The 14,486-nt window shown below is 41.2% G+C and overlaps 1 protein-coding gene across 2 annotated transcripts in view; it reads left to right on the top strand.

Moving 5' to 3' along the window:
• NLGN2 (neuroligin 2) overlaps positions 1-14,486 on the top strand; it is a 215,868-nt gene that overhangs the window by 171,630 nt on the left and 29,752 nt on the right. For both annotated transcript variants that reach the window (XM_063449816.1, XM_063449817.1), the window contains one exon: positions 945-1,734. In XM_063449816.1, coding sequence (XP_063305886.1) covers positions 945-1,734 — 790 coding nt within the window. The remainder of the gene's footprint in view (positions 1-944; positions 1,735-14,486) is intronic.

The raw sequence follows: 14,486 nt of genomic DNA, 5'->3' as shown, positions 1-14,486 counted from the left end.
CCGTGCCGCTCCCTTCCTCGGCACTTGTGAGCAGAATGTGCCACGTGGTCGCACTGCTCCTGTCCTCCAGCTGCGCAGCCCAAACACTCCATGTGGCCGTGCGGCCTGAACTGGTTTGCGAGCCGAACTCTTCTGTTTTTCCCTGTAACTAGTATAGACGCTGCCCATGCATGTTTTTGTATTCAAATAGTGCCCGCCCTTAAAGTGACTACGTAATCTAGGTGGCCCCATATTCTGTCTATCTGGAGTCACAGAGATGACGTGGACCATTCAGAAAGTGTGTTAGTCTATATATAACGTTAATTAAGGCCCTTGATCATTGCCCTATCGTGGTTTCTGCCCAGATACACGTTAGTGCATATAGTAAGTCTCTTTTGTCATATCTTCATATTGACCTTGGCTTGTATTTGACTATCCTGACCCGGCTTGTCATTAAATTTTGTCTGTATTTCTTTTTCCCTGACCTTGGCTATTCCTGACTCTGTCTTTTTTTTGTATTTACGTTATGTCCGGCCACTCTAAGGCCCGGTAATTAGTCTGTCTAGAACTTCTGTTTGGGGGATTTGCCCTTCTTGTAAGTTGGGGTACTTCCCTCGTGATGTCCTGTTTGCATAAGTGCCTCTATTGTGCTTGATTAAGCATGTTTGGATAAGCTTTTTTTTTTTTTTAAAGAAAATTTCTTCGAAATATTAAATATTAAAAAAATACACAATATATAAAAATATATCAATATATCAAAACAAATATAAATAATTTCAAAAGCTTATCCAGTTTATCCAAAATGACTAAACTGAGGCCACTATCATTTATATGTAACAAAGTACGACTGCATTGTAAATTGACCCTTTCAGTACGTCCGTATGTATGTAATAACTGCTAAGTCTTTTCCCCCATTTGTTATCTTAGGATATAAATGATCTTATCTTTCTCTACCATTCCACCAGGACTCTTCCAGAAAGCTATTGCCCAGAGTGGGACTGCTATCTCTAGCTGGTCCGTTAACTACGAACCTCTAAAATACACCCGAATGTTGGCATCTAAAGTCAATTGTGACTATCCAGAGAATTCTGAAATGGTGAGCTGCTTACGTAGGAAGCCCTACAGAGAATTGGTGGACCAGGACATCCAACCAGCTCGCTACCACATTGCCTTTGGCCCCGTAGTAGATGGTGATGTGGTGCCAGACGATCCAGAGATTTTAATGGAACAAGGGGAGTTCCTGAACTATGACATCCTGATGGGAGTCAACCAAGGGGAGGGCCTTAAATTTGTTGAGGACACATTTGAGAGTGAGGATGGTATTTCTGCCAGCTATTTTGATTTCACAGTGTCCAACTTTGTGGACAACCTCTATGGCTATCCAGAAGGAAAGGATGTCCTTCGTGAAACAATTAAGTTTATGTACACGGACTGGGCAGACCGTGACAATGGGGATATGAGAAGGAAGACTCTTCTAGCACTCTTTACCGACCACCAGTGGGTGGCACCTGCAGTGGCCACAGCTCGCTTCCATGCAGAATATGAGTCCCCTGTTTATTTTTATGCCTTCTACCACCGCTGCCAGGCGGAAGGAAGGCCTGAGTGGGGAGAGGCAGCACATGGAGATGAAGTTCCCTATGTCTTTGGAGTACCTATGGTAGGAGCTACTGACCTCTTTCCCTGCAACTTCTCCAAAAATGATGTCATGCTAAGTGCTGTGGTAATGACCTACTGGACCAATTTCGCAAAGACTGGGTAAGTTAGATATTTTACTCTAATTTCTACACTGTCAAATAATCCCATGTGTTTGGTCCCCAGAGCATGTTTATCGTTGTGAATGTGAAATAGTTGCTGCAGGAAAGTAAGAACTTTAATCATTTCTGTAAAATGCGGTCTTCGAGATATTTCTCCCACTGCCCCCTCCATCCATTTCTGTCCCAGCCATGCAAGCACAAAGCTATTTTGTTATTTCTCCATAACATAACGCTCAGATTGCCTTTTACAGAAAGTAACAGACCCTCATGCTGGACATTGGGATACCTCTGTATATAAGAATGAATTCATCCCTCTCAGTGGGCTTCATTAGCTTGCCTTATAGCAGCTCCACCACAAATCACAAGCAGCCACCTCTTCAAACTTCCACACCTGTGTTACCCAGTCAGCAACATGATGCTCGCAAGGCTAACATTAGAGTCTGTATTATAATAGATACACATACCTCTGGTAATTGAGAGACGATCCCCAGTATGGTACCAGAGCCTGCCTATTTCTCGACCTAAATGGGTTAAAATCTTCACTTATAAACTAAAAGTGCTTGGACTGGATGGGATTCTTCCTGAGTGCTGAGGTTTGTTTGACCCCAGGTGGGCTGGGGAAAGACAATCTTTTATTGTTACCCTCTATGTATACATAGTGCTGACACACTCCTCAGAACACGATAAAAAGAGTGTAGATTGCAATAACGTAACTGAGTTTGGCTGCCAGAAACAGACCAGTGCTGTAGGTTTCAGGAGCTCTGTCTGTGGTTTGGATAATGGGTGGACACGAGGTTTGTTGTGAGTGGAGGTCCAGAGTTAATGAAGCAATAAAACCGTTGGAAGGGAAAACAGCAACTAATAGAGCTGGGCTAATTTTATCTTGTTAGGTATGCAGTAAACTAATGGAGGGGTGGATGGGGGGATAAATATGAAACAAGCCTTGGTATTCAGATATGTAAATGAAATCTAGGAAATAAATACATAATACAAACATAAACATCTCACTCACTTCTCACTGAGCTACCTACTGCTCAGCATGATTGGCCAATTCCCCATTAGATTTGGGTGTCAGTGACCGTATTGATTAGTGTGTAGAAAAGAAACAAAAGATGATGGTGATGTACTATCGTACAGCAGCAGCAGATACACAACTAGTATCACACTCACGTTTGTCTGAGCCGTTCTGGGCTCACTATTCTGTCTGAAAATATTTGTGATGCATTCCAGGTGTTCTTTCAGAATACGGTAGCAGTTATATAAACACTGCATTGTTCTTCGGTATCTCTTATACGATTTATTCAGAGGCGTTCTAAATCATTATACTGCAGTATACAGCATAGCAAGTCTTCCCCTCTCCCAAGACAGTAATGAGGGTCCCGCTGACTTATTCTCTCGCCAATATAAACATGGTGTTCGCAGCCTACCTGTAAGGATGAGATGGTTATCTGGCTGTATTGATCTCATACTAACTTTCTGCTAAAACGTTAGGTAGATGCATTTTACTAAACCAATAATCATACATAATCAAATAGGAATGTATATTCGCAGACTTATTTATCAAAGTGAGAATTTTTGGTGAAAGCATAGTTGACTTAAAGATATATTCCATTTCAGGCGTTTTAACATTTAATTTGAAATTCACTGGAAATGATCAATTTATTAATTAACCCTGTCAATGACACATTTATAAAATATATCAAATATTAATATTCTACAGTAGACTTTAGCCGTACGGCCCCCATCATTGGTCTTTAACCCCTTCACGACAAAAGCAATTTTCTTTTGTGAAAAATATCAGTATAACATTTATTTCTAATATGGGGTGCATAGCTTGCATAAAAGAAGAAATGATAAAACTGCAGTTTGGTGTATCGCTTGCTGCGTGGACAAAATAAAAACAAAAATTAAGGAAATGTTCACAATTTGTATTTCTCATCCTTTATAGTAATTTATAGGTAATGGAAAGCTTTAGCTAGTGTATGGTATCACGGGGTCTGGAAATATTAATATAAAAGTTAAAATACTCACATACCATAGGTATGATAAAAATAGATAAATAAAAATAGAGCCTGGTGGCAATACTAGCAACAGATAACTAAAAACAGGATGTAAAGTAATGTGTGCATTGAGCGCTCTGCCCACATACGGCAAGCACAGGGAAAGTTTTATCGGCAATGCTGATATAATACTACCAGGTATATGATGCCATTCACCCAGCCCCCTCCGCTGTACCAATGGTGTGACCTTTGAAGTTTCCTTTATAATTTGGGGGAAGAGGGAGGCTTTAATTTTCACGCCATTTGCAGACATTAAATGGGTGGAATGAACTCCAGACAGAGATAGATGTTCCTCTACAAGCTGACAATCATTTTTGGAGTATAAATGAAGGTACATGAGGGTTCCTGGACTATTTTGTTTTGCAAAGTAAATAAAAATGAATGTGTATAGACGATGGTAGTGAAAGGGTTAATATCCATAATCCATGTGGACATAAGGACAACAAAATAGATCTATATTGTATTCAGAAGGTACACACAGCGCTCCTTACAGTTCTCTGTGTTCTGCCTCGGTGTTATAATATCCATGCCTTGGTGGTATAATATCCATGCCTTGGTGGTATAATATCCATACCTCATGGCATAATATCCATACCTCGGTGGTATAATATCCATACCTCGGTGGTATAATATCCATACCTCGGTGGTATAATATCCATACCTCGGTGGTATAATATCTATACCTTGGTGGTATAATATCTATACCTTGGTGGTATAATTTCCATACCTCGGTGGTATAATATCCATACCTCGGTGGTATAATATCTATACCTTGGTGGTATAATATCCATACCTCGGTGGTATAATATCCATACCTCGGTGGTATAATATCCATACCTCGGTGGTATAATATCCATACCTCGGTGGTATAATATCCATACCTCGGTGGTATAATATCTATACCTTGGTGGTATAATATCCATACCTCGGTGGTATAATATCCATACCTCGGTGGTATAATATCCATACCTCGGTGGTATAATATCCATACCTCGGTGGTATAATATCTATACCTTGGTGGTATAATATCCATACCTCGGTGGTATAATATCCATACCTCGGTGGTATAATATCCATACCTCGGTGGTATAATATCCATACCTTGGTGGTATAATATCCATACCTCGGTGGTATAATATCCATGACTTGGTGGTATAATATCCATGCCTTGGTGGTATAATATCCATACCTCATGGCATAATATCCATACCTCGGTGGTATAATATCCATACCTCGGTGGTATAATATCCATACCTCGGTGGTATAATATCTATACCTTGGTGGTATAATATCCATACCTCGGTGGTATAATATCTATACCTTGGTGGTATAATATCCATACCTCGGTGGTATAATATCCATACCTCGGTGGTATAATATCTATACCTTGGTGGTATAATATCCATACCTCGGTGGTATAATATCTATACCTTGGTGGTATAATATCCATACCTCGGTGGTATAATATCCATACCTCGGTGGTATAATATCCATACCTTGGTGGTATAATATCCATACCTTGGTGGTATAATATCCATACCTCGGTGGTATAATATCTATACCTTGGTGGTATAATCCCCATGCCTTGGTGGTATAATATCCATACCTCGGTGGTATAATATCCATACCTCGGTGGTATAATATCTATACCTTGGTGGTATAATCCCCATGCCTTGGTGGTATAATATCCATACCTCGGTGGTATAATATCCATGCCTTGGTGGTATAATATCCATGACTTGGTGATATAATATCCATGCCTTGGTGGTATAATCCCCATGCCTTGGTGGTATAATATCCATGACTTGGTGGTTTAATCCCCATGCCTTGGTGGTATAATATACATGCCTCAGTGGTATGCCTCGTGGTGTAATTCCCATGCTTTGTTGTCTTAACCCCCATGCCTGGGTGGTATAATCCAAGAATAATTGGATTGGTATAGGAACCATTAGATTGGTATAGGTTTGATCAGATCAGTATAAATCAGGATATATTGTATTAGTAATGGAATGGATGAATTGGTATAGGAGTGATTGGTGTAGGAAGGTTTGAATTGATATAGGAATGATTGGATTGGTAGCGAAATTAGAGGATTGGTATAGGAATGGCTGGATTGGTATAGGAATGGCTGGATTGGTATTCGAATGACTGGTACAGGAATGTTTAGATCAGTATAAATTAGGAATGACTGGATTGGTATATGAACGTGAAATGTGATGGTTGGATTGGCATAGGAACAATTGGATTGGTATTGGAATGATTGGAATGACAAAAATATTTTATTGGTATGGAAATATTTGGATTAATAAAGGAATGATTGTAGTATCAATGAATATTAAGAATTGGTACCGGAATTATTAAAATGGTATAGGAATGATTGGATTATTGTAAAGTCATTGGATCAGTAAAGAAATTATTATTTGTCATAGGAATGAATGGATTGGTACAGGTATGATTAGATGACTGGATTTATATTGAAATAACTGGATTTGCATAGGATTGATTGGACCAGTAAGAACATTTTTTGATTGATATTGGAATGATTGGTATGTTCCGTAATTGAATTGGTATAGGAATAATTGCATTAATATGGGAATGATTGCTATATTCTGTAACTGCACTCCGCTACACATTATAAATCAGGAATTATTAGTTTGGTATACCAATGATTGGTACAGGAATGAATGGATTGCTATAGGAGTTATTGGATTGGTACAGGAATGATTGGATTGGTACAGGAATGATTGGTACAGGAATGAATGGATTGCTATAGGAGTTATTGGATTGGTACAGGAATGATTGCATTGGTATAGGAATGATTAGATTGGTACAGGACTGATTGGATTGGTACAGGACTGATTGGATTGGTACAGGACTGATTGGATTGCTATAGGAGTTATTGGATTGGTACAGGACTGATTGGATTTGGTACAGGACTGATTGGATTGGTACAGGAATGATTGATTTGGTACAGGGATGATTGGTACAGGAATTAATGGATTGCTGTAGGAGTTATTGGATTGGTACAGGAATGATTGGATTGGTACAGGACTGATTGGATTTGGTACAGGACTGATTGGATTTGGTACAGGACTGATTGGATTGGTACAGGAATGATTGGATTGGTACAGGACTGATTGGATTGGTACAGGAATGATTGGATTGGTACAGGAATGATTGGATTGGTACAGGAATTAATGGATTGCTGTAGGAGTTATTGGATTGGTACAGGAATGATTGGATTGGTACAGGACTGATTGGATTTGGTACAGGAATGATTGGATTTGGTACAGGAATGATTGGATTGGTACAGGACTGATTGGATTGGTACAGGAATGATTGGATTGGTACAGGAATGATTGGATTGGTACAGGAATGATTGGTACAGGAATTAATGGATTGCTGTAGGAGTTATTGGATTGGTACAGGAATGATTGGATTGGTATAGGAATGATTGGTACAGGAATTAATGGATTGCTGTAGGAGTTATTGGATTGGTACAGGAATGATTGGATTGGTACAGGAATGATTGGATTGGTACAGGAATGTTTGGATTGGTACAGGAATGATTGGTACAGGAATTAATGGATTGCTGTAGGAGTTATTGGATTGGTACAGGAATGATTGGATTGGTACAGGACTGATTGGATTTGGTACAGGAATGATTGGATTGGTACAGGACTGATTGGATTGGTACAGGAATGATTGGATTGGTACAGGAATGATTGGATTGGGACAGGAATGATTGGTACAGGAATGATTGGTACAGGACTGATTGGATTGGTACAGGAATGAATGGATTGCTATAGGAGTTATTGGATTGGTACAGGAATGATTGGATTGGTACAGGAATGAATGGATTGCTATAGGAGTTATTGGATTGGTACAGGAATGATTGGATTGGTACAGGAATGATTGGTACAGGAATGAATGGATTGCTATAGGAGTTATTGGATTGGTACAGGAATGATTGGATTGGTACAGGAATGAATGGATTGCTATAGGAGTTATTGGATTGGTACAGGAATGATTGGATTGGTACAGGAATGATTGGATTGGTACAAAATCAATGGTTACACATGGTTACATCCCACAGATTCCCTCCACTTAGCCTGAGAGGTAATCCAATTATACGTACAGTTTAAAACCAACTTTTTAACCAACATTCATAACTCTAAAACCATACATCACATTCACATAAAAATTACATATTCACAATCATCCATTCAGCCTCAAAGAGCGATCACATGGCCCCCTATAGCTGGCTATGGATCTGCCAGCAGGGGGACTGTTTGAAATATCAGACAGTCCCCCTGCTGGTGGGATCTGTAAAAAAAAAAATATGAAACCTGTTTAAAAATAAAATAAAAGTATTTTTATATATATATAATATATGTATATATAATATATATACATATTATATATATATATATATATATATATATATATGTAACGTCATACAAAGTGTATTTTAATAATATAAGTATATATATATTAGTATTAAAATACACTTTGTATGACGTTACATATATATATATATACGTATAATTAAAATAATAAATAAAATAATAAAATAAATAAATGAAATATTGAAACAAAATGTAATATTATATATCCATATGTAATTTCATTCTAACTGTATTTTGTTATTAATATATATATATTGGTAACAAAATACACTTAGAATGACATTCTATATATATCTATCTATATATAAAATACAAATAACCGCTAATATATATATATATATAGATAAATACATAGAATTACATAAAAGATTACATTTGTATACACGTAGAATTTAAATACATAAATGTATATATATTAAAATTCTACGTGTATATTTAAGTAATCTTTTAACATAATTACTGTATATACAGTTTTTGTGCTGAAAAACCCCAACTCGGCTTATACTTGAGTCACTGTCTGTATTATGGCAATTTGCATTGCCATAATACAGACAGGGGGCTGGCAGCGAGCGCTTACCTCTCCTGTAGCTCCTGTCAGCTCCCTTCTCCTCCGCGCCGGTCCTTTCAGCACCTCGGTCAGCTCCCAGTAAGTCTCGCGAGAGCCGCGGGGTCATAGTGCGACTCTCGCGAGACTTACAGTGTGAGCTGACAGAAGAGCTGCACGGACCGGCGCGGAGGAGAAGGGAGCTGACAGGAGCTGCAGGAGAGGTAATAGGACAATAGTGCAGGCTCCTTATATAGGCACATAACTCCTCCCATATTAAGCTCCACCCGCACATTCTCTTAACCAATTAAAACGAACAAGAACTAACTTCCTGCTTGACCGCATGGCTTGTCCAGCACAATGGAGGAGGGGAATACTATATCCGGTATTCTCGCACATGCTCCGTACACTACTGATCGTATCTTTGCCACGTGCAACCAACCGACCGATACGCCAGTATATGCACGTACACATGCCAGGTGGTAATCTCGGCCTACTAAATTTATTTTTACCGAGATTCCACCACATTCCCCCCTTTGATGCCTCTGATATTTCACAATTACGGAGGCATCACTTAACCTTGGTTTGCATATACCTCAGGTTACCATGAACCAGATCAGACTTTTCTATGATGTGAATCCCTCAACACTCCTCTTCCTGCATTGGTTCTCCCTGATTTAGAGCCTCATATTTATATATGGCCATTATCTGTGCAGACGCCTTTCTCTCTGCTATATTTTCTATCAGGCTCTGCACAGACCTAACTACTAAAGGAATAAGACATGGCAGGAGTAGACACAACATTAAAATCAGCATGACTCCGCCTACCAATGCCTTAAGCCCTCCAAACTGCTCATACCAGTTACCAAACCAACTGCTTGGATTATACCCTTTCCATACCTGAGTAGGCACATGCGCTAGTTTAACCATATGGCTAGTAAGCTCAGCTATTGCTTGCCCTTCGTCATCTATTTGAAGACAGCAATTGCTCAGGTTAAACTTCCCACATACACCTCCCTCCAAGGCTAATCTATTTTGGTAAACTGCTGTCCTCATCCTGGTATTATGCTTCGCTAGAAGATTGAGCGCTTGTGAGGTCTCATTAGTAATTATCTCAACCACCGCCTGTAACCTTATAATGCGGTTGAGCATATATATTGGGGTTCTATATCCAAAAGTACCATCCTCTGCCCAAGTGGCTGGCCCATAATAGTCTATAATACGCTGGGGAGGCCATTCATCATCTTCCCAGGCGCCTATCTCTATGGGTCCTCTTTTCTTCCTATGATTCACATCATAAACTTTAACTCCCAAAGTCTCACCTGTTTCAATAGGCAACAAGAAGAAGGATGGTTTGAGCATACCTAACACACATGCCCCTTCCCAGTCCTGTGGTAACTACGAATAGGCCTTCTTATCACAGATCCAGTACAAATTTGCTGGGGCTTTCCAACTAGATGTGATGGATAAGTCAAACCATACGTCCTTTAAATTGGCATATCTTGCAAACGGGTTGGATGGTTCTGAGACATTTGAAGCCGACCACCATCTTTGTATCATCATCATAAGCTTTTTGCCCTAGACAAGTTAATTCTCCTACAGAAGTATTAAACATCATTCCTTTCCTTGCTATGCAAACATAACCTATGATGGAGGTTTTTTAATCTCCACTCAGATTTACCTCTAACACTCATCTGATAATCGGCTTGTGTAGATATTAATTGTTCAACTGCCTCAGAACCGGACATTACCTCCTTTGCTTCCCAAGGCCATTGGTCTCCCATGTTAGTACCTCCACACACATAGTAGTTGGTTACATTAAGACTACCAGCAATACTCTCAGCTAAATCTATAAACAGGTTTTTAGCATTATGGGGAATCTTATTATCTACACTCATCTCTTCATAAAAAGAATGGAATACCTGATGAGTTTGGGATGTTACAGTATCGGTCTCTATCCCTATAAACAATATTGTCCCAGGGTCTAAACCCGTCCCATATATCTGGAACCCAAATAAGTTACCATATCTGTCTAAGAATTGGTCAGGATTATTTATAAGAATATGGACTGGGTTGCATTCCATAGACTTACAATATGGTTTGGTAGGCAACTTAGTAACAATCATATCCTTATCTGCAGTCTGTCCCCAAGTTGCCCACCCCACACAAGACCAATATGGGCAAAAATTATATTCCCTATCTGGGCATCTCGGACTTACGTACTTGTTTCTACTACTGGGACAAATATATTTATCGTTAGACCCATACGTTCTCTCCCACCTATGATCCCCACATACATTCCACGGATTTCTACCACTTGATATCGCTTTACAATCATCAAATAGCAGAATACCCGAAGAATGTACGGTTTCTAACTCAATTTTATTTATTAGGGTCCCCTGTGGATCTCCATTCCTGAGGGTCAACCAAATTGTACGAGGTTGATACTCCGGATTGAAGCACTTAGGTTCTCCTACTCCTAAATGGCATACACTATATTCTATACCTAGATATCTACACCTAGACACATCACCTTTACACTCATATTGTGAATGCCAAATTAGGGTCTGGGAAATATGATTACCTGTCTTAGTAGTCTTAATGCAAACCTCACAGCTAGGAGTGTCGGTACCTCTACCTTCCTGAATATAAAAAGACATATAAATAAACATTATCAATAACACTTCTTTCGTCAGTTGCATCCTCAGTCTTCGTCCGTGCGATGGCACCTCAGCTTCCAGGTGTAAGGGCTGCAGGGAATGGAGTTCTGCTCGTCTTCACAGGGGTCCCTTTGAGACACCCTGGCTTTTAATACGTTGGTGAGTGGTCAGGCGTTATTATGGCCGTCAAAACACTCACTTACCAATCTCTGTAAAAACAATAATTGTAATCCAAAATGGTTCCTTGTCACTCCGACTGAGTCGTGCGCTTTAACCGGATCTTGCAGGGATTCTCTGGATCTGTTGTAGCTTGCCAAGAATCTACTGCTGCTGGTTTAACCCTGGAGTGATGAATCCACGGAGTCACTTCGGCCACTTTTATTGCTGTAGGGGTAGACAAAAGAACAACATAAGGACCCCTCCACTTAGGCCCTAACGGTATATTATTCCACTCTTTAATCCACACTTGATCTCCTGGATGGTAACTATGAACAGGGGGATAAATATTCACAGGTAATCTATCTTGTACCCATTTCTGTACCTCCTCCATAGTTTTACCCAACTCTACAACCTGCTGCCGAGTAATTCCTTCTCCCAACTGACTCAAATCCCCCCTTAAGTTACCAAGTACGGGAGGTGGACGCCCATACATGATTTCAAAAGGAGAGAGACCCATCCTTCTGGTAGGTGTACTTCGAATACGCAACAGAGCTATAGGCAAAAGCACATTCCACTTGAGTTGGGTTTCCTGACACATTTTTGCCAACTGATTCTTAATAGTTCTATTCATTCTTTCTACTTTACCAGAACTCTGAGGTCTATATGCCGTATGAAGTCTCCACTTAATACCAAGCATATGAGTCAGTTGTTGTAGGCACTGGTGAACAAAGGCTGGACCATTATCCGATCCTATAGAGCAGGGTAGTCCATATCGGGGTATTATTTCTCGTAGCAAGAATCGCACAACTTCTCCTGCTTTCTCTGTACGAGTAGGACATGCTTCTACCCAGCCTGAATAGGTGCACACAACTACTAGTAGGTAGCGATGTCCACCGGATTTAGGCATAACTGTATAGTCAATTTGTAGATCGGACATAGGGAGTCCCCCCATATACTGAACTCCTGGTGGTTTTGCTGGTCCTTAACTTGCATTATTTTTAGCACATGTTACACATCTTCGTACAATGGCTTGAGTTAAGTTGGATAATCTTGGTATGTAGAAATGTTTTCGGGGGCGGGGCCTGACAGCCAAGATGGGCGGACGTGCTCTTGGAGAGCTCCTGCATAACTGAGCAAAAATTGAAAATCCCGACTACACAACCCAATATGGCTGCACAAACGACCCCAAGAACGGTGCAGGAACATACAAGGAGCAGAAGGATGCTACACAAGCTCCACTGCACGATGCAGACACTCTTACCGAGCACGAGGCCTACAAAGCAGCGGGACCCGAGGCATGGTGGAGGCGGCCGATCCTCCAGCACGAGACCTGCACGACAACAAGCGTTGAGTGATGCCCTGCTACCCCCCCCTCTGGACCGGTGGGGGTCATCCCGGTCCTCACTGGGGGCGATTACCCCAGCACAGCAGCCTAAACGGACGACCAAACCTGAACCTCACGGTTGGAGCCCAAACAAGATGGCGGTACGAGCGCGCCCGGCGCCAAAAAGCCCCCTCACCAAGCCACCCAGGGACACCCTGGAATTCATTGCCCGGCTAAGTAACAGCCTAAAAGCACAGTCCAGCAACATGGGCCAATCCCTCCACCAAGCAATGAGGGGGATAGCAGCATGGATTCGCCCGACCACCCGGCGCCACATAGGCAGATACCTGCCTCGAGCCCCCAGAGCGTCCTCCAGCCAGAATCAGGGAACAAACTGGCGGGAAGAGGCAACTGGTCCCTCATACGCCGACAACCGACCCCACACACACCAGGGAGAGCCCACTCACCGCTCAGCTGCACCGGAATCCTCCGACCGCCGAGACACGATCCCACAGCCAGGGACTCACACTGATCGCCGCAAGGTCGCCCGGAAAGCAGCGCAGCCTCCTCCTAGCGATCGGCACAGGCGAAGAACCCCACGGAGGCACATGGGACAAGGACTTTTGCCGCAACGTCAACTCTGCTACTGTCCCTGGCCCACTCATCAGGCCTCCAAGGCCGGTATCGGCTAAACGGAATGGACTACTCCGGAGACAAGACGTGCCCCCGCAGGCACAAAGGCAGCAACACAGCGCAAGCCCACTCTCTGGACTATAATTGAGAGTAAGCAACGCCACTGAGTCAGGTTATGTTTGTTATAGGCTCTGGCATAATTGTTATATGTTCTATATTGTCTTAAAACCCACCGAGCAGCACAACATTAGAGACGCAGATCAAACTGTTAAAATGTTTGGATATCTTATTGCAATAGCATGTCTACATCTATTACCCGTCTGCCCGTAATTGCCAACAAACTATGCTAATGTCGATGCTATTGTTTAGCCTGTTTAATATGAACGTATACGCCGAGGTGGCGAACCTGACACCATAGCACTGAATGACCATAACTTAGAGCGTAGACCACATGTTGTTTTATGGTATTTTGTTTTATAAGAAGCGTGTACCTCACCTGTCCTGATATATAGAATAGGTGAAAGTGCCTGAAAAGCGATAACAACACAGATACAAAAATGTGCAGCATTAATTGATGCCAACCTCCTGTGATACCAAGCTAGGATAAATGCTCACCTAAGCAATATTAGCACCTTTAAGCCTGAATAGCGATGCCTTACTCTTTAGACCTAATCTCATGTTACCTCATTTTATGTTGTTCTCTTTATTATTGATGCCTTCTTAGACTAACACATGTTTCTTAATAATATAACTTAGAGCGTAGACCCAGGGCCGGATTAACATAGGGGCTGATGGAGCTGCAGCTCCAGGCCCAGGCCCATGGAATAGGCCCATTTAAAAAAAAAAAAAAAAAAAAAAATTTTTTTTTTTTTTTTTTTTTTACACACACTACTCTTAGGTTTGCCACCTGACTGGTATTTTACTGGCACAGCCAGTATTTGAGGCTGCCTGGCCATGCCAGTGT

The sequence above is a fragment of the Pelobates fuscus genome, chromosome 3 (genome assembly GCF_036172605.1).
Source record: "Pelobates fuscus isolate aPelFus1 chromosome 3, aPelFus1.pri, whole genome shotgun sequence".
NCBI classification, from domain to species: Eukaryota; Metazoa; Chordata; class Amphibia; order Anura; family Pelobatidae; genus Pelobates; species Pelobates fuscus.
Note: the sequence above shows the minus strand (reverse complement) of the source record. Positions and strands in the feature narration are given on the sequence as shown.